This window comes from Girardinichthys multiradiatus, chromosome 12 (assembly GCF_021462225.1).
Source record: "Girardinichthys multiradiatus isolate DD_20200921_A chromosome 12, DD_fGirMul_XY1, whole genome shotgun sequence".
Lineage (NCBI taxonomy): Eukaryota > Metazoa > Chordata > Actinopteri > Cyprinodontiformes > Goodeidae > Girardinichthys > Girardinichthys multiradiatus.
The window spans coordinates 12,271,828-12,293,675 of record NC_061805.1 but is presented as its reverse complement, the minus strand read 5'-3'; the positions used below and the strand labels follow the sequence as shown (position 1 = coordinate 12,293,675).

General features: G+C 41.6%; 1 protein-coding gene across 1 annotated transcript; it reads right to left on the bottom strand.

Moving 5' to 3' along the window:
* Positions 1-271: 271 nt before the first annotated feature.
* Positions 272-21,371, bottom strand: vps37ba (VPS37B subunit of ESCRT-I a). The gene is made up of 4 exons (XM_047382421.1): positions 21,173-21,371; positions 12,337-12,508; positions 4,857-4,939; positions 272-3,006 (listed from the first exon to the last, which is right to left on the bottom strand). Exons 1-4 carry the CDS (start codon positions 21,275-21,277, stop codon positions 2,524-2,526), a joined length of 843 nt encoding a protein of 280 aa, XP_047238377.1. The 5' UTR covers positions 21,278-21,371; the 3' UTR covers positions 272-2,523.
* Between the last annotated feature and the right edge of the window lie 477 nt (positions 21,372-21,848).

The following is a 21,848-nucleotide window of genomic DNA, read 5'->3' as shown; positions in this document are numbered from 1 at the left end:
CTTATATAAGAAAAGATAATGGGAAACGAAACATATTCTTTTTGTATGCATGTTTCTTGTTGCACAGTAAACCTATAACAATTTAAAATTGAATACATTTTCCATTGCTGAGGTTGGGAAGTGTTGCATTTGGTGCTGCTGTGCTGACAACTAGTTACTGCCAATAAAATGTCAGCCTGGTAAATCACCATCCATCCACATCTCATGCTGCTGCAATCTCCTATAAGTTACCCAGAGTCACCCAGAATTGTTCAAAGAAATAACATGAAAGTATGACATAAAAAAATGTATGTTTTATTGAACTTGAAAATAGCATTAAATTCCACTTAAACATTCATTAAAAGTAAATACCTACATTACACTGAAATTACCACCAACCACATTTAAAACCAACCCACTGATGCAACAGATCAGTTCAAAGAAAAAGCAGCAAGTATTCAAAAAGAAGTCTTCCAACTAAAACAGGAAAGTCCATGCAGAAAAAGATTGATTTATATCTTGCTTTGTTCTCAAATTTCCTTTTAATCTCACCTAATTCCATGTTTCAATTTCTATGATGTGAAGAAAATCAAATTAGAGGCCTGTTATTTTATCAATAAAAGTTAAATCAAAGAAAGATCACATGCAAATAAATTCAGCCCACACAATGGAAGACAAGTACTAGCACCGCTAGGCACATAGCCTGGGGGTGGGGGGCTGTTTCTTGTCTTTTTGGCATGATTTAAAGGAATAGTTAGGTATTTTTGAAGTGAGGTTCTGATGGCAAGGAGTTCTCTTACCAGCAGCAGACAACATGCTTTGCATCTTCTTTGTGTGTAAATCAAACAGCTTATCCAGTCATTAACTACCCAACAGAAAAGACAGTGTAGTATTTAATAAAATAGAGTTCACTTAACCCACTGTTATATCTCGATTTTCGAAGCTGCTTATAACCTTTAAACAAAAGAACTCACTTAAAAAAAATCTGTAACTATCCGTTTTAGCATCGTTTTCTGCTACTCGGGGAGTTTCTTGGACTCATAAACAACCCCAATCTTTAAATGTACTGGAAGCGAAAATAAAATGAAGATATAGTAGTGGGGGGGGGGACCCAACGATAATCTAAACAGTGGGGAAGGAGGATGGTTCTAACATTTACAGCTGAGCATAGATACATAAAGTCATCAGCACAATGTCACTTTCAAGTGTAGGCACTCGTGGCTCTTCAACAGTGCACAGCGAACAGCAGTCGGGTTGGTAGGGAAAAATAACAATAATCGCACCAAGAAGATGATTTCCTCCTAAAGCCAGGTTGCTCTTCTTAAGGTCTTCTGGCTCTTGCATGTTTACAAAAAGAGTGTTAAAGCATCACAAACAGAAATGCTGGGAACAATGGAAGAAAACTGCACTAAAGGCTTCACTTACAAAAACAAAATAGAGCAAAACAAATACAGACTGTATTGTGGGAAGTCTTTGGTGCTCAGTGTTGAATACAGCTGAACAGAACCATACAGCATGTATGTCATCCAAAGAACTGTTGGCATTGTTTCCCCAAAAAGGTTCCTACTGAGAGTATTAAAACAAAAACAGACATCATAAAAGGAGTGTTGCAGTACAACAGGAGCCCATAAGGTACAACACACACCTGGAGTGTACTGTATGGCTTTTCAGAAGTCCTTCACTTCAACTGAGGTTCAGCTGCTGATCCCCTCAGCTCCCTTTTAGCCCCATCCTCAGAAAAGGACCAGGCAGGGCCAGGCTCCCACTAGAGCCATCTGCATACTGAAGAAACACAGACCTAATCTCTCCTTACACATATTAATCAGTATATCCTGGCTATTATTAACATTACTCCATTAGTCTTAAACCTATAGATGATGCTCAAATTCGAATATTCCTATGTACCTTGTAATTTTTTTTTTTTTTTTGAGAAAGAAAAAAAAAAAGAAAGAAAAATCACAGCATAGATGCAGTTTTTGCCTGAATATATTCTGGAAAAAGATATTTTAATGAAAACTGCACAGTACTCTGGGTCTCTCCTGGCTTGCATATACAAGTAAATTAGCATGCTGTGATGGAGTGATTATGAAACCCTTTTGTGAAGAAATTTAGTGTTCCATAAAAGGAACATGTTTGAAGGAGGGTGGGGGCGCAAACTGGAGACAGGAAGTGCCAATTATTAGGTCTCCGCTTATAGACTCACAGGCTGATGTTTGTTTCACTCGCTGCAGCCTACAGTGGCTCCCTTTTCTCTGAAGGGACTGGCAGAGAGAAGCCCAACATGGACCCACCACATTTCTTTTTATTTTTGTTGAACTTTGATGGGCGTGCTGGCGCGAGTGAGAGGTGAGCAGGAATCCAGAGGTTGTAGGAGATCTGCCTCAGACGAGCGCGACCAGACCCACCTCTGTAGATCTGCTTTCTTCGTGTTGCTATTGGGCATAATCCAAGGCAGATAACATAGAAACATTGTTCTCAGAGGAGCTCCAGTTGTTAAACGTCTTTGACCAACACTAGAATGTTTAAAATAAATTTAATTTGAACTTATTGAATGATAAAGCCAGGCTGCGGAGCCATACGAGGCGGGGGCCTTTGAGGCAGAGCAGGAGGGTACTGAGAGAGGTAGTGGCTGGGGTATCCAGAGGAGACGCTGGGGAAGGGCTGCCCTGTTCTGGGAGGAATTGGTGGGTATTGTGAAGGCTGGCAGAAGAAAGGAGGCTGTGAGGATGCAGTTGGAGCTGGAGTTAAAACAGGAGGTGGCTGGGATGGAGGAGCAGGAGGTTTCCTTCTGGGCTGGGCAACAGGAGAAGAGTTGTTGCTGTCAGTGAGGAGGGAGGACACAGCTGGCACATCCTGATGTCGGGAGGAGGGGACAGTTGCCTGGGGGAGATGCTGGCCCTTCTGCACCATCTCCTGCAGCTTCTCGATTTTCACTCGTCTCAAGTGGGCCAGCTTCCTCTTGTTCTGGTAGGAATCAATGAAGGCATCCAGGGTCATATCACCATCCAGGAAAGAGTCAGCCATGTTCTATAGACACAAGTAAAAGGAGTCTTGTTAATAACACCAAGCTGTGAGTAAACACTATGGAAATGGCACCAAGGCACAGTGATATGAAAGGGATCATTATTAAACAGATTCATCCAGTGATGACATGCCAAAATCAACAACCAATTTAACATATAGATGTTTAAATGTGAAATAAGAGTAAATGTTTGATGTTGCCATTTCTTACAACATCTGCACTACGTTTTATTGGCCTATCACATAAAATCCCAACAACAGATTGAAATTTGCTGTTTTAATGCTTTAAAATTTAAAAAGTTCCATAGATATTAAACACTTGTAAATCACTGTGCAGAAGAACGAAGATCATGGTGCTCTCATTGTGAACATCCATTGCGATCCCTGTTTTCACAAAAAACAGTCTGCTCAGAGTCACATTTCACTTCAGAAATTAGGAATAGATTTAGTTACATTATATAAAACAAATAAACAATACCAAAGTTTCATTAAATAAGAAAACTCTGATTTCATACAGGAGCAGTTTTTTAAACAATTAAAATACAGTTACATCCTGTCATTGTGTTTATTGTTGCTGTTGAAATTGGCAATTGAAGTAACAGCTAATTTACACTCCTAAACTAAGCTCCTAAGCTAAGTGTCTGAAAAAAATGTAAAGTTCAATGGAGGCAAACCTCTAATAAATTAATTGACAGACATATTTTTCTTTTTTATTGTTAGTATTGACTGGCCAAATTCTAAGCTGCAACTGTTGCAACTTATGTCGAGCAACACAGATAACAAGCTGTGCATGCTCCTGTGGTGCAGACGCAGCACTGACCAGCTGCCCCGTGTTCGCAACGATGGTGTTCACTGGGTCCGATGGCGATGCATCACTGGGTCCATCGGGACCCCAAACATAAAGCACTAATCGCAGAACAACTTCAAACTCAGCCTTCTGCATGCTTAAACTCACGTATGAATGTGTGAGTGTTAGTGAGTGTGATTGGGTGAGTGTGGCTCTAGTGTAAAGCGCTTTGAGTGGTCAGTATGACTGGAAAAGTGCTATATAAGTTCCGTCCATTTACCATAAACTCGACATGGCAGAGTCTGCAATAAAAAACCTGCTGCTGTGAATAGCAACGACTATAGTTAAAGTGTAACAGTCCAGAAACCTGTTCCCTGTTTCCCTTCTGTTTCAGAAAAAAAAAAAATCAGTAACTGGATCATTCATAATAATGCGGCGCAACAACCCCTGCATGCTTCAATCGCCACAGCAGAGAGGGTCTGTTCGCTTTTCGTCTAGTTCCGCTGGGAGCAGTAGCAGCCAGCCAGTAACACACACAATTTCCTCATTTAAATAGGGTGATCTGCACCTCTTTTGTACCTGTTATCCACTACACGCGCAATCTTTGTAAATCAGGTGCAACAGGTCCACTTATTGCACATGCACATTTTTTTTGTACAAGCAATTTAGCTATTTAGAGTCTTTGAAGATCAGGGCCCAACTGTTCAAACCTTCAGAAAGCTGCCACCTATTTGCTAACCATATGTTCCAAAAGGCTTTTGATTAGTATTTAGAAGATAATGACATGCAGTGGATTGAAGTTCTCAGCTGCTGAAATAAAGTAGAGTCTGCATTTGCAAACAATCAACTTCATAGCTGGAAAGATTTAAACAAACTGCAGAAGTTGGTGTTACTGCAGGAAACACAGCTGTTATACCCAAGTTTGTCATGGCATCATCAAGGCTCTTATACTTGAACAATGAAGAAATTCAAGTCAGAAAGAAACCAGAAACAACTGGAGAGGATGGCATATGAATCACTGACTCAGGATGGATGAGGTCATCCATGGAGGGAGTTGTAGAATGCTTACCTCTGTCTCTTCTTCTATTTTGGCCCCCTCTGCCTGAAGTAGGGCCAACAGAGTGTCCAGGGAGGTGGTTCCTGACTTGTGGTCTGTTAGACAGGACAGAAAAAACACATGTTAGGATTCTACTGACCCTGAACAAAGAGATGGAGTGTTTTTGTTTGCCAGAATAACTAGCAATAGAAACTGAACAAAAGAAAAAAAAAACATTGACCAAACAGGGAGCAGATAGATCCATGTTAATAAATAAAACTGATTTCTATACAAAACAAACAATCTCCATGTTAACCATGGTAAGACACGAGGCACTAGTGTGAAAGTCCAAGTCAAGTCTAAGGTCATAAACAAAAAACACCTTTAGTAAAACAACAAATCATTTGTTTTCCACAGATCACACTGCAATTGAGTCACCATGTTCTTGTTTTGTGTTTGCACACTGCTTACAGCAGCTCTGCATAGTACTGCATTGAGGAAATGTACCGCATTGTTTTGAAAACTATCCTCTATCCATCCATCTGGCAGTTCATGGGGTACCTGCTAAGCATGGTCACAACCAAACAGTCATAATGCCTCTCTGTTTGCTGTGAACAACAACAAAAGTAAGGTAAAGCTCTGAAACAGGGCTGAAAGTCGGTACCAGCTAAGGCCTAAACAGTGCACACACACACACACACACACACATACACACGTATGACACAGCAATACTTACTGACTTCAACAACAGATCTGTAAACCTACAGACATTCCACCAAGCCTGACTGCTGTACAGTGGATCTCTGACATACCAGGCCCCAGTCAAACCTGATATGCTACTGTAGCTGCTATTGCCTGCCAACCAAGTGAACAAAATGTAAACCGATCCATTTGTGCAGAAGATCCCGAGCAAACTCATAGTCAAGCTCACTTTTATTAATAATGTTTAAATGTTTAAGCAAACCACAAATGGCATCTTGGTATCCACGAGAACAAGAAGTTCATAAAAAGGACTTAGAATTTGATGGCATGTTATATTCCATATGCATATGTGGTATATGTTGCCTCGGAAAGTGATGATACTTTGAGCTTTTCACATTTGGTCATGTTACAGCAACAAACTTCAACGTATTTCATTGGAATTATATGTGATAGACACAAACAGAGCATTGTTGTGTAGCGGAAGGAGATTAAGATACATGGTTTTATTTGTTTTTTAACAAATAAAATATGGAAAAACTACAAGACGGAAGAAACTGGTCAATAAAAACTATGAGAAGTCCCATACACAATTTGAAACAAGCCTTGTAGGAGAAGAACATGCTCTGGTTAGATGAGACCCTAACTTAATTTTCGGCCTGCATGCATACATGTGGTTGGCAGAAAACTGACACCACACACCGCCCTGGAGACACAACATTCCAGAATAAAACACGGTGGTGGCAGCATTATTCCACAAGGTTCCTTGTCTTCAGTAGGGACAGAGAAGCTGGTCAAAGTTGATGGGAAAATGGGTGAGTTAAATACTGGGCAAAAGCCTCTGCAGAAGACTGGTTCGAAGGTTAACCTAGCAGACAACAGCCCTTACCATACAGTAAGAGCTAGAATGGAATGGTTTAAATAAATAAAAAAATAAGTATGGTCCCAGTTCATAACTAAATCCAAATAAAAAATCTGTGGCAAGACTTGAAAATTATGTCATCCAGTTGATAAAGACATATCCAAAAACCAATTCAAGTTTATACACTACTTTGTGTTGATCTATTTAACAAATACCCTGCAGTTTGTGGTTGTAACATGTAAGGTAAGGTAGGTTAAGTTTATTTATATAGCGCTTTTCAGTAACGAGACACTCAAAGTGCTGTGAAAATGTTAAAAAGCTCAAGGAGTGTGAATACTTTTGCAAGGCACTTTATTAACCCAGATAAAAAGATAAGAAAGTGTGTCATCAAAGAAACAAATTCTTCAAATGTATAATATCGCCATCGCAAGAGATTCTACTATCGTGCAGCCCTAGTGGAAGCACAGAGATGTAAGAAGCTATTTAAAAATAACCCGTATTCTCTGTGACCTCATATATCAAGACATATGAGGTTTATTCAGGGTGCTAGCGAGAACAACACTTTCAACATCTAGCAGGGAGGCTCAATGTATTTCTGCAAATGCGCTATTATCTTTTTTTTTTCTTTTTTTTATTCAAACTTGTTTATTGTGGCACATTTTAGAATTGTGAATATTGTCAGTGTTTTGGGAATTTTAGTAATAAAAAGGTAAAGATCTATACACAATCAAACTGCATTTTTTGTCATTTTAGCTGCAATAACCATGTTCATCCCTAGTATAACATGCTAAAGGGGTTTAAAATGTATACTCCATTAAACACCTTTTTGTTGTTGAAATGCGTGTTTTGCCATGACTGCTCTCTCACCACAGTGTGACATTGCTTCTGCTACCGATACAAATAATTTAGGCTTCTCATATGCTACTATATTATAGTTCAATATTATAGTTAAATATCACAAATGAGGATTTTCCAGCTTTTTGATGTCCAAATATTGTGGATTTCTAACATTTGTGAAGATATTTTAAATCTCTTATTTTTATTACCTTTGAACACCAACAAATGAAAATGTATTTTGTTTATTCCAAAGTGATCCAATTTAATCAAGTTTCAGGAAGTCCACCTTTTCTTCTTGCATGTAACAATGTTTGTACCCAAACCTTTGTTATAAAACAGTCACTCTGTTACATAAGCCTTCAACTGCATGCTGCAAATTATGCCAATAGGTGTCACTACCACCTTTGCAAATTTTATTCATTTAAGGTGACAAAAGTCCAAATCATAAAGCACTGGTAAAGTGCTCCAAAAGAACCACACAACAGATGGTAGAAACCTTTTCAGACACATTGTACTTTTAAAATATAATGACAGTGTAGGGCCAAACATGTCAAATCAGACTGATCTGAACTTATTTCTATATTTAGAAATAAACTAACAATGTTCCTCCAGTAAGAAGCAAACAATGAAGTAGCAACGTACCTAAATGTGGCACCCAGTTGTTCACAAGCCTGCAGAACTGGCTTGCACAGTGACTGAGGTTGTCACAAGATCAGTAATAGAAAACAGTCACAGTACCCTAGAGAGAACCTGAGTTGACTCATTAACTTCGTGTAGAGGCACAAGCACAGCCGCGTGTTTTGTAACAACAGTTTACTGGTCGACCTTGAAATATGTGGAAAGGAAATGGTTCTGACAGGAACCCAGAAGCACCAAATCTTTGTTGGGCGGCAGACGAAGGTGGAGACCTTGGCAGCCAAATCCCCGGATGCTTATGCTGGCTCTAGGGGACGTGGAATGTAACCTCACTGGGAGGGAGGGGGGGGGGGGGGGGGGGGGGGGGGGGGGGGCCTGAGCTTGTGTGGGGGGTTGAGAAATATCGACCAGAAATAGTCGGGCTCACCTCCATGCACAACGTGGACTCTGGAGCCATTCTCCTCGAGAGTGGCCCACGGAGAAAGGCGGCGGACATGGGTTTGCTTGTTGCCCCCCAGCTCAGCCGTCTCATGTTGGGGTTTACCCCAGTGGATGAGAGGGCGCGTCCCTGCGCCTTCAGGTTGGGGACAGGTCGTTTAGGCCTATGGGCTGGGCGGTAGTGCGGAGTATCCGGCCTTCTTGGCATCCCTGTCGGGGGTGCTGGATAGTGTTGGATACTCCATTATTCTGCTGGGGGATTTCAACGACCACGTGGGAAACGACAGTGACACGTGGAGAGGCGTGATCAGGAGGAATGGCCTCCCAGATCTGAATCTGAGTGGTGTTTCATTATTGGACTTCTGTGCTAGTCACGGATTGTCCATAACGAAGACCATGTTCAAGCATAAGGGTGTCCATCAGTGCACTTGGCACCAGGACACCCTAGGCAGGAGGTCGATGATCGACTTTGTTGTCATATCGTCAGACCTTCGGCCGCATGTTTTCGACACTCGGGTGAAGAGAGAGGCTGAGCTGTCCACTGATCACCACCTGGTGGTGAGTTGGATCCGCTGGAAGAAGAGAAACCCGGACAGACTTGGCAGGCCCAAGCGCATAGTGAAGGTCTGCTGGGAACGTCTGGCAGAGGCCTCGGCCGGGGACGTATAATCTCCCACCTCTGGGAGAGCTTTGACCAGTTCCAGGGGATGTTGGAGACATAGAGTTCGAGTGGACCATGTTCTCCGCATCCATTGTTGATGCTGCTGCCCGTAGCTACGGCCGTAAGGTCTGCGGTGCCTGTCGTGGCGGCAATCCCCAAACCCAGTGATGGACACCGGGAGTAAGGGACGCTGTCAAGCTGAAGAAGGAGTCCACTGATCCTGTTCATAACTTTTATGGACAGGGTTTCGAGGCGCAGCCGAGGGCTGGAGGGGGTCTGGTTTGGGGACCAGTGGATTTGGTCTCTTCTTTTTGCAGATGATGTGGCCCTGCTGGCCCCCTCTAGCCAAGACCTACAGCGTGCACTGGGGCGGTTCATAGCTGAGTGTGAAGTGGCTGGAATGACGATCAGCTCCTCCAAGTCAGAGGCCATGGTACTCAACTGGAAAAGGGTGGCTTGTCTTCTTCAGGTTGGAAGGGAGTTTCTGCCTCAAGTGGAGTAGTTCAAGTATCTCAGGGTCTTGTTCACAAGTGAGGGAAGAATGGAGCAGGAGATTGACAGACGGATCGGTGCGGCTGCCGCAGTAATGGGCGCACTGTGCCAGTCCGTTGTGGTGAACAGAGAGCTGAGCCGAAACGCGATGCTCTCGATTTACCGGTCGGTCTACGTTCCTACCCTCACCTATGGCCATGAACTTTGGGTCATGACCGAAAGAACGAGATCCCGGATACAAGCGGCTGAAATGAGCTTCCTCCGTAGGGTGGCCGGGCACTCCCTTAGAGATAGGGTGAGGAGCTCGGCCATCCGGGAGGGGCTCGGAGTAGAGCCGCTGCACCTCCACATCGAGAGGAGCCAGTTGAGGTGGCTCGGGCATCTATACCGGATGCCTCCTGGACGCCTGTCTCGGAAGGTGTTCCAGGCACGTCCCACTGGGAGGAGGCCCAGGACACGCTGGAGGGACTATGTCTCTCGGCTGGCCTGGGATCGCCGTGGGCTCCCCCCGGAGGAGGTGGAGGAGGTGTCTGGGGAGAGGGACGTCTGGGCATCTCTGCTGAGTCTGCTGCCCCAGCGACCCGGATAAAGCGGAAGACGACAAAACGAAACGCTTTTGACAAGACCTCAGAAGCACCCATACTTTATTCACATTCTACATATACATATGAACTATCAGCATCAGATGATAAAATCTCCCTGTGGTTTTCCCAATACAGGGTGAAGCTTTGATTAGGTTAAAGGCAGTCTTACATTGTCTAGAGCTCCATGTTATGACAAACTCAAAGCCATAACTGTCTGAACACAAGTCTGGCTTAGAAAGATCAGCTACAACTGAAGCAGTGAATTTTTGGTTCAATGAAAAGTGTCTTGCTCCTTTTCTCCATTCTTTCAAGTTCCCAGCCTGGCATCTCATGGGAGCGCAATGGTACACTGAGGGCAGTTGTCTGCAAAAGCTGGGGAACGTAAAGGACACTAAACAGTAGGCCGGATGGCCAACTGTATGCAAACAACTGTATGCCGAATCATTTCTGGGTCAAACAGCTACTTTTCTTCAGCTCTGTCCACAGCTGCTCAACAGCAATTCCCCAACTAGGACAGCTAATGCTCACGGGGGGGGGGGGGCAGTGGGTAACCTACTTTTCATGAAAGCCATCACTTGCTGTCAGAAAACAAAAACAGTGCTGCATTAGTCTATTAGACTGCAGACCACCAGCTTTGAGAGATGAAAAAATGCCTCTAATGTTTCAGGTGGCCATCACACTTAGACATGGAAATTATAGATCACACACTGCATCCGGTATTTCTGACCAGGGCATCTTGGTGTGACTTCAGCGAGCTTTCAAAGGTGGCATGCCTGAAAGGGAAGGAGTACCAGCCCTACTTTTATCAGAGAAACAGAGGAGTCAATAACAGGAATGCTATTTAAAGAGAGCTGCCTGGCAACCAGTCTGTAAACAAGGTCACAAGTATCATCACTGTGTCTTCTCCACATACTAGGAAGTGCTGTGGAGGATAAAAGCTCACTGGGGATATTAGAGCATGTTATGATACCACAGTAGATCTCTAAATCAGATCAGCAATGAGATCGACCAGAAGAAGAGCTCACTTGAAGTAATGTTTCTGCAGCAGGCTTTAATGGGAAATGAGGGAACTGGTTAAACAGGTATTTTCTGAGTCAGGTGATGCCAACAGAAAAAAAAAGAGGTAAAAACAAAAGGAAGTTCCTCTGAGTTCACCAGGTGGATTGGAAAACTTCATTGCTACAGAATGACCACCTGAGGAAGATGTCATGCCACACTGCACGTTTTATTGACAAGTTGAAAAAAGCAGCAACCTTTATATGAAAATCAGACAACAGAATCTAAAAACACACTAAGTTTAGTCAAATTTTTATTTTATTTTAGTTAGCATCACTATAACAGAAAAGCCGAGCGGAGGACAGCCAGGTTGTTATATTTCACCTTTTTTGAGCTTCCAACATTTCTCTGGATGGAACATACTAAACAGTCTAAAATACTGAAATCTCAGACTCAATATAAGGATCTGCATTCTCTAGAACAGGGGTCCCGAAACCCTGGTCTCCGGTCCAAATCCGGACCCAGAGAGCATTTTGTCCGGACCGCAAAGCATTTTCTCATTTACTATGTAGATATAAAGATTTTTTCCTGCCGTCTGCTGCGTCTGACTTTGGAAAAGGCATGATGGACAGCAATGTGGGTCAGTGACATTCTGGTCCACACTCTAAGCCAGCTGGTGGCGGTAATGCACCACATCGTTGTATGCCAACCGCAAAAAAAAGGACAAAGAAGAAAGTATGCAGGGGCCTTGAACACAGTTTGTTAATGTCCCTTTTCCACTGGCTTGTTTTAGAACACAGCACGAGCCTTGAGTGCTAATGCTTTATGATGAGTAAATCCAACTAGTAGTCATTTAGTTTAATTTAGCTTCTGATTCTATAGAATGTTCTATAATAAAGAAATAGTGATATAAACCACCCTACCTTTACTTAAAAAACTGGCTTCAGCATCTCTTTCACAAACAAAAGAAAATTATGCATAAAGGTCTATAAGCTGCAGCTGAAGCTTCTGCTGACAGGTAGGACACGTTTTTTTCTGAAAAGTACATTAATATAATAGTGCAATTAAACCCGTCAGGCAAGAATAGATAGACTAGATTGTGTTTCTATCACAATCCATCAGAAATGCATGGGGAATACAACTTAAAGCCATGGATGTTTTAATGCATTGCATCAGTTTTCTGTAATCTCTTTTGTAAGTGTATTCAAATTTTGAAAACACTGAGGAACATAAAAAATACAAGTCCCTGGTATAAACTGATCAATAAACAATGGTTCTCGGTATCTTGTGTGCACACAATTACAATACCCAGTTTGGTCTTGCGAAGCTGATAGGATTCGAAGCTCTCCTGAAGACAAATGTAGCTCTTGGTGAGCTGCTCCTTCTTGTGCTCCAGCTGGGGCTGCAGGGTGAGGTTTTGTTCAGCAAGGGTTCGGTTGTTGGCCAAAGTCTTCTCCTTGTTCTGCTGGACCTCTTGCATCTACAACAGACACCAAACACATGTCAGAGGATTACCCCGCTCCACATGTGCACATCAACCCATGAAGGTGCAGGGTAGGGCTGCACAATATATAAGCTGGGTCACTGGTATAAAACATTTTTAGTCCAAACCTTTTAAATACTAATAATGTTTGGCTTTCACTGGTATGAAATTGTTGTTATACAATCCTTCCAAGAAATCTAAAAATCTCTGGTCATTGGTGTAAAAACAGCTTTACTCAAATTTTCATATACAAATAATATTTTGCTTTTGCTGGTAATCCTTCTGAGAAATCTGAAAGTCTATGAAAAGTAATGAAATCACATTTAGGTAAAGTAAGATAGGAGGGAAAAAAAAATCATATTTCAGACTCTATTCTTAGCAGAATAGAGTCTGAAACAGTACAAAAAAACCTCAGCAGGGGTTAGCAACACACACATACGTAAAGATTCAGCAAGGGTACGGTGGGATCTTAAGGGTGCGAATGTAAGTCTGAGTGTGTTTGCAAGAATTAGACTGTCAGCACTGATAGAAGCGCCATTGTCCTTGAGAAGAGAGGAGAAAGTTTTATCAATCTGCCGCATAGTCCTATCAGCACACAGCTGGTAGGGGAGTGCTGGGGAAGAGTGTCGTATTTATAGAACAACATACCAGTCATTTTACTGGTATGTCTCAATTGCAAATCCAAATAGCCAAATTTGTGGTACTTTCGGCAGATCTGGAGCGTACAACTTCTCCAAGATTATATCCTTTAACCTCTGAGTCCAACCGCTGCCAGGCTGCGATTCTGTTCAAGAATCGTGTCCAGCTTGCGATTCTGCTCTCTTAACATTTCAGTCTGAGTGTTGATCGCTCTACAGACTCCATCCAACATCGCAGGCAGCTTTGAACAGCCGCCCATGTTTTGCGAATCACTCGATAAGCCAGGTAACCACCACCTCCAAAAAGCATAAATCCTGTCATCAAAAGTCCAAATATGTACACGTTTTCTACGTCCTCGACCGACATCGTAGTCAGGCACACAATCTTCCACTGGTGCCAAGAATCCTTTGTGTATCCAGAGAAGAACGTCCCGTCTGGATTTTACTGTTGTCAGTAAAATCACTTTTCCTCTACACTTTCATGAAAATTAAGTGTAATATGCCTCAGAAGTTAATAAAAGCCATAAATGAGGAACAGCGTATTGCAGTGGTTTCATCTGAATCACAGTCAGTCACACGTGGGTGCCACATGTTAACACTCTTGTCTTTTAAGTTAAAAAAATCCTGACAGCAAATTTAACTTTTTCAAAATCGACTTTTATCAGTGCAACCAAAAGGTGGAGATATAAAGTTGAAAACCTTCAAGGTAAATTCTTCATCTGCAAGGATGTCATCAGTGGACCCCATTTTTTACTAGGAGCTAACATGCTTTGAGATTGTACCATTTACCTTCCATAAACTCCCAGAAAATCATATATTATAATCTCTCATGACAAATAAGAGATAGAAACTGGACAGTGGAAAAGCAGCTTTGCTTGATCAGGGGCCAGGGGCCTCATGTACGAAGCGTACTTACACACAAAAACCTTGCGGCACAACCAACAACTTGGCATGTACAACAATGAACATTGCGTAAAAGTGTGTGTAAATCCACACAAACCTTTCACCTGCCGTGAAAATGTGCGGAAGCCAAGCAAACTTTTTCAATCAACAATAATAAACTGCATTTAACTCAACCTCACCTACATACACTGAAATATGACTCCATTCAGTTTTATTTAATTCATGGAGCATCAACCCTGATGTGTTTAATGAGTTTGAGCTTTTATGGTTTAAACACGAATGATGAAACTGAATCACATTTACCCTCATTAAATAACGCAACACACCTCGAAAATTATGGAAACAACCTCAGTCGTATGTAAACTGTAAATTGTCCTCTATTTTTGTCACCTGTAGATGCTCATCGGTCTGGGCTCCGAGGAGCATAAAATGCATGTGAATCATCTAAGGGGCACTTTCATCCTCACTGGGAATAAAACGGTGTCGGATCAGCATCTTAATTCATTCCTAACAAGTTAGGTAGGGATGATTCCAAAGGTGAACAAGCTGGAGACAATCATATATGTCCATAAATACCTGGTAAAGTTGCTCCTTTAGGAACGATGGCAGATTTGGCTCAGCTGGAGGACATCACCAATGGAAGAAGTAGGAGGAAGCGTTGTTTTCACAGATCCTACTGACCTCCTGGTACATGGTGATGCATGGCTTATTAGCTGGTTTAGATTGTCCAGGACAATCATCTTGGAGCTATGCAAGGAGCTGGTCTCAGTGTTACATAGGGAAACCAGGAGGAACCGTGCATCGCCATTACCAGTTCCACTTCCACTTCTCACTACGCTTGGGTCCTTTTAACCAGGCCATGCCAGCCCTATGGGACGGCCTCATCCATATGTCACTCAGATATAGAAAGTTCTCCTAAACTGTGGGTCTCATTTGCAGCGAGGAGTTGATTTTCGAATATAATCAGAGCCATGACTGTACTCATATTGCTAAAAGGGCCCCATGTGAAAGTGATCTAGTCAAATGCTTTTTTGAATAGAAAGCATTTCCATTCAATATACGTGCAACCTATTTGTGATGCACAAATGTCTCACAAATGCAATAGCACTTTGGCCTCCACAACTTGTGACTCCTTTATTCTATAATAATAATAATAATAAGAATTATTATTATTATTAAATATGATGGTTGTGTTGGGAACAAACCTCAAGCAGGCTCCATGCGAGACGGCTGGCTTCCAGGTAAGTTTTATTTTATGTGACATCATGAATTGATTTAAAGTACTACACATAGTGTGTGGTGATGGTCTTCTTGATAGACATATGGGAGGCCTTTTCACATCATTACAATGATGTGGTAGACATTACAATGATCAGCAATGAGCTATAATTGACCGGCGTGACCGGATGGTTCAAGCCCAATTCACCACAAATTGGTGACATGTCTACGCACAGTTTCCTACATCTGAAATTTATGTCACGTTTCAGAATTTCTCCCTACCGCAAACTTTTAGTATGAAAGCTACACACTCTTTTAGAAACAATAAACCTTCTTTTAGCATGACATGGTAATTTAGAGCAGTTTCCTGTATTAATCAGTGTGACTTGTATCAAATCTTCAATAAAGTATAGTCAAGGCAACATGTCCACAAGGCCATGGGTCCCAAACATAAAATTAGAGTGAAAACAGGTTGATTTGATCCTTTTTGACCTGTGATGCTACTGTGATAGAGTACTGGACAACCCTACAATTCCCAACTCAATAACGACTTATTAGTATCATCAGTAGCCACCCTACCTCCTACATATAACACTTTTTTTAATCCATCATAAGCCCCTTGACTCTGATCTTATCTCAAAGATAAAGAATGTGCATTTTTTATTTTCCAAATGTTACAGTGAGTCATATTTAAAGTGGTGAATTGGGAGCAATGCTTAAGGCAAATATAAACTGAAACTATCAGGACAAGTTAGCAAAGAAGCAGTGTGAACAGCTTAAAAAGGGAAAACTATCACGCTTCTTGATAAATGACTCATTTCACACATCCACTCGGCACGTCAGATGGGCAAATATAACCAGGACTGAGCAAGGAATCTGTTATTCAGAATGACGCCTTGACGTTTGTAAGCGTTGTGGGGCAGTTAAGACGTCATGTCATGCAGGAAAAAGCACCACTCTGCAACACATCCTGAGAATACTCATTCTTCTCTCGCTCTATTTACTGAGTGCCAATTAAAAAAACTGATCTTTAAGCCATCAGAAGCAACTTGTAATTGCAGGGAAACGTTTCTGTGAAGCATCCTACTATGCAAAAAAGACAATGTATTTTAGGCTCTTTCCTGTATTGACCACAGACCGCAATTTCTGAGAGGTTGGGTAAGAGTGTGTTGTTGATGTACTGCATGTCAGTGTGGTACTCCAGTAACAACATGGCAGACAGGAGTGCCTTGTAGAGGACCGTGAGGGGACCTAGAGGTTGCTGGTGAGCGTCTACCCTGTGTCCAGGATGAGGGTGTTGAACATCCTCAGACCCTGTACAAAAAGTTATCGGGCAAATGGTACCGGAACATGAAAAGCAGAACCACCACACTGTTACCCAGCTTTCTACCTCAAGCTGCTAAAATCCTGAACTTCTACATTCTCGCATTGATATCTTTAACATGTTTCAATTCATGTGAGTGCAGTGTACTAAAGGCTTGGGGATGATACGGTTTACCCCGGGGAACGGTAACAGCAGGTTAGCATAAACTGTCATTAAACATGGATTTCAAAATGTCAAATGGGTGAAGTAACAGAGGCCGGTATGCGGTACTGTCTTGACCTTCGAAAGGACACTTCGTCCAGCACCATCTAGGGTTGTTCTAGAGGCTGATTAAACATCAGCTTTACAGAAACCTGCTTGAAATCCTCAGAAATATGCATCCTCTCTCAACAATATAAAGCACAAATAACTATATTCATTGAATACATTTCCTTTCTATTGAACTGTTCACAAATGTGTTGCTACTATAAGAAGACAAACCAGGATCTTTAAAACAAGAACATCAGAAAGTCCTGTGTGAGGGGTGGGCATGGGCCGGTCGCTGGTATCGATGTTCGACAGTTTCTTTACTGAGGTGCCAGAGAAATAGAGAGCTGGAATGACAGGAGTTTTCTTTCCATCTGTATGTGGTACAGCAAGACAGTGGTGCCCCTCCCCCACTTGTTGCTGAACACTGGCCGTCAGCTGGCTGAAGAAGAACTTTGCTTTCAAGAAAGACAAACTCAGCTGTTTGGAAATATTTACATTTGCAACAACACAGACAGTGGAGGTGTGCTGGCTCGCCATTCAAACAGATAGCCCGACAAATGGACCAGGTATTTGTGCTACTTTACGAAAGCAGAATGACAAAATGACATATTATTAACTGCACTATAAGCATTTGAAAACGTTTATTACATTTGTTCTATAATTTTGCTTGATTCCAAGTACTAAAATAAAAACAATAAAACCTATTGGTTTTATCACTTCTGAATTATTTCAGTTGGAGTTTACTTTTCCATTTTAGCAATTAGATCGTGTTAGACATCTTTATCTTAATATTTGGGGTAAATATTGTAAATCTGGTGATGAGCCGGGGTGATGATCTAAAGTTCAACCCTCAGATAATGAATACACTCGCTTCAACTTGTAAGGTAAACAAAGCAGGCTTATATGTTTTACAGCTTTGAAATGTTAGCCAGCCAAAGTTCAGCCACAGAACAAGCGGCACACTGTACATAAAACTCATGCAGAAACAGCAGAAACTTGCAAAGTCGAGTTATGCAGCACACACACACACACAGCATACTGAAGCTAAACAAATTCATGAGATGACAATTTGAATAAGTGAAACAGAGCAAATGCTGGAGTCGGTAAGTGCTGCAAAGCACAAGTCTGAGGTGAAGGTTTATGTTCACAGTTTACAGCTGCTGTGCTTTACACTCTACTTCCCACCAATCTCAGGTTTCTCTCATTGCCTTTTTACACCCAGTCCCTTTGTTCCGACCTGGAATACCAGTAAGATTCCATCTTGTTCCCTGACAGCTCCACCTTTGACTCAGGGACAACTTCAGCTGCCTAATTCTCTTCCGTAGTCTTATAAACTAACCTGAGTCAACAATAGATGCGTCATTACACTGAACAGCCCCCACCCTCATGCCACCTGTGGGATGAGGAAAATGAAACTATGGAGAGAAGTAAGGTGTGGATGTTAAACAGCAGAAGCAAGTAGAAAAGCAGCATTCATGCCTGTGCCTATACAAGATGCTGTGGTCTTCTTGCTCTTTTAAGCTGCAGCAGATCTGGAGCCCTTTCACACAGATGTACCATAGCTAAAAGAACAGAAGCCTTTATCGTGTTTCTGACAGCAACTGCCCATCCCTGCAAAATAAGATCAAATTAGTGCCAGAGAGAAATCCCCAGCACCATGACAACCGACGAGTCAAATTCCTGCGCCCTGACGATGTGTGCTAGATGAGGTTTGGGGGTGCAGGCCGAGAACATGTTTAAGCTTCACTGGTAAACCAAATGACAAAAAGAGGCCTTGTTGGAAAAGTTTTCAGCAACATAAACAGACTCTGCTCAGGCTGATGGTAAAGCCCAAGATTGAATCGACCGTTCTGGAGGCAATGTTTAGCAGACAGAAGAACATTCAGGCTAACAAATGCTCAAAAAAAGAAAAAAACCCACACATAACAAACTAAACAAAAAGTAATCTGTAATTCATGCTTTTGATAAAGCAAATATGGGCCTGAAGTGTGAAACCTTTGCAATCACTCCAGCGGTAGCTGCTTTGTGTATGGAAAAACAAGGCGTGGCGTTTTATTTAAAAAAAAAAAAAAACACGCACACAATAAATCAGAGTATCTGAGTCCAGAGTTAAGATATGCGCTATATAACCTGTGTGTATGAAGGGCCAGAAGTGCCATAATCCATAAATAAATGTCACTAAATAAATACAGGTGGACTATCACTTAAAAAAAACTAGAAATAATAACATTTATAAATATATAATTTATTATTAAAACATGTCACTTTAATAAATACATAAATAATTACAGGTTGAAAGCAATACTTAAAATCTAAATTCATCATATATAAATATAAAAATTATAAATATTTATTTCAAAATGTATTGCAACACAGTGGCGCAGTTGATAGCACTGTTGCCTTGCAGCAAGAAGGTCCTGGGTTCAATTCCCAGCCAGGGGTCTTTCTGCATGGAGTTTGCATGTTCTCCCCATGCATGCGTGGGTTCTCACCGGGTACTCCGGCTTCCTCCAACAGTCCAAAGACATGCCTGTTAGGTTAATTGGTCACTCTAAATTGCCCTTAGGTGTATGAATGAGTGTGTGCATGGTTGTTTGTGTGTTGCCCTGCGATGGACTGGCGACCTGTCCAGGGTGTACCCCGCCTCTCGCCCATAGACTGCTGGAGATAGGCACCAGCTTCCCCGCAACCCACTATGGAAGAAGCGGTAGAAAATGACTGACTGACTGTATTGCAACATTTCTCAGTTTCTGGGCTACAGTCCGGTAAGTGTGGGAAGGTTAGCTAAATCAAGATTATAAAAGTTCATTTGGCAACAATAAAATTCAGCTCAGGCATAATGTTCTATTATTACAAACCAGAGAGAATATCAGAGTTTTTTCAAATCACAAAACTTCACTTTTCTGTTTTAAAAGCAGTTAGAAAATGTTTTGTCATTTTTGCTTTACAGTTTTACTTAAATATTCTGATATGCTAAATCACAGTTATCAGGCCATAGGAACCTCATGCAGACCTAAGCCTACAGTCCACCAGGAAGTCATTTAAACCATCATACTGCCCCCCAACATTTGATTGGTTAACCTGAACCGCCAACTTCAGACTTATCACTATAGCAGTTAACTACAGGCACTGTGACCTTAACGTTAGTCACAGTTAGGGCTGCATAATATATCACGAATATGTCGTCATCACAATATCAATGTGAGTAATTACATCCCAACGTACTGTTTGAAGTGCAATAATTATTGGTTAATAAATCCAAGTGTCATGAGCTTGCATTTTACATGCTAGTGTAATGTTTTCTCCACCTGGACAGAGTCTCACGGCAGCACAACCTCCCACTGAACACAAAATTACATATTTTTTGTAAATAATACATATCTAAATATTTAAATAAATAAATGTCCCTATTAATTAAATATTTCAAGGGGGACTGCAGCACAGGACCCTAAAACACCTGATATTTATTTATTTTTTATAAATTCCAGACTGAATTATTTATTCACAATTTCAATGATCTATTTACACATTTAAATAATTATGTTTATATTCAATTCATCACCTATTTGTATATGCATGTTTATTGGATTTTGGCCTTCTGTATATGTGGACATGACGTATATCGGTGTCAAATTTCTGCTCTAAACTTATGAGGTAAAGTAAATAAAGAGTTTTGTTTTCCACCAAATGGTATTTTGAAGCGACAGGAACCAGCTGTGTTCTCAGGCCGAACAGTTCTGACCACACCGCAGATACGGATTAAGGGTGCTGATCAGTTGGGTTTTCCCCGGTATCGGTGTACCTGTACAAACAGAACCACCTTTGGCTCATTTGTGACTAAAGGTAATCTTCATGACATGTAGCAGACATGACGTACGTCAAAGCTATGCTATATTTTAACCAGTTACCATATTATCTATAAAAACGACCATAACTAAGACAAAAAATGATTCCTGCTCATGACCATTAGGTTCCTGGGATGGACAGGTTTATATTCCCAGGGAATAGAGACTTGTTTCGGAACAACAATTTGGCAAACTGGGAAATCTTCAGCGTTAAAACTTAAACAATGCTTCCCTTCATCTGCCCCAAGGTTAAAAATGTCTCTACTCATATTTTGAAGGCAGGGGACATTTCTACGCTAGAGCTACATATTTATTTTCAAACACAAACAGTAATTTTGAGTCATTTCCGTGACTGTGCCAGGCGTATACTGGGAAAGCACAACAAAGGCTCGACGGAAAAGAGGAAAAAAAAACAGCGACCGACAGAAAAAGCGGACTGAGGAGCTAACATTTAGGACAACAACAGCGACCGCTTTCAACTTACCTCGTCCAGCTCCTGGACCGTTACTGAGAGTTTTTCATCGTCCTCGAGAAATTCATTAAGCTGAGTCATCGTGTAGCCGCTGAACTTGGTAGAAAAGCTGGACATTTTGAACCTTGTGGTGTTTCTCCTCGCCTGTTGTCCCTCTTCTCGCCTCTCAGACTGTGACAGCTGACTGCGCTCTCCTAACAGGAAGTGGAGGTGATGCAGGCCCCGTGATGCCTTCACGTGCCTTCAGAAAAACAAGAACCACTTTGCAGAGACCCATTCGGAAATATCCGGAGCAGTAAGATCCGGCATGGCAAATGTCAATGTCAATTTGTCACTAAAGTCCAGGGTTTTGTGTAAGATAGGGTAGTATTATTATATAGTTTGTTGTTCAGTGGATAAAACCACAAACGTCCCTAGATATATGAATGAATGTAGGGTTGATTTTAAACTTTTAATATATTGGAATATACTTTTTTTGGGGGGGTGGAAGAATTATGCAGCATACAATTTCAATGATTTCGAAAACCAAGAGTTTGGTGCTATTACGCACTAATCAAAATTATACGTAGCCCGAAAGCTCCTATAAAATGTAGCCGAGATTTCGCTTGGCAAGATGAATCCCGACCACCTTTTTGAAGAAATCGACCTTTTTTCCAACCATTCTCGGGAAAGGCACCATTACCACAAA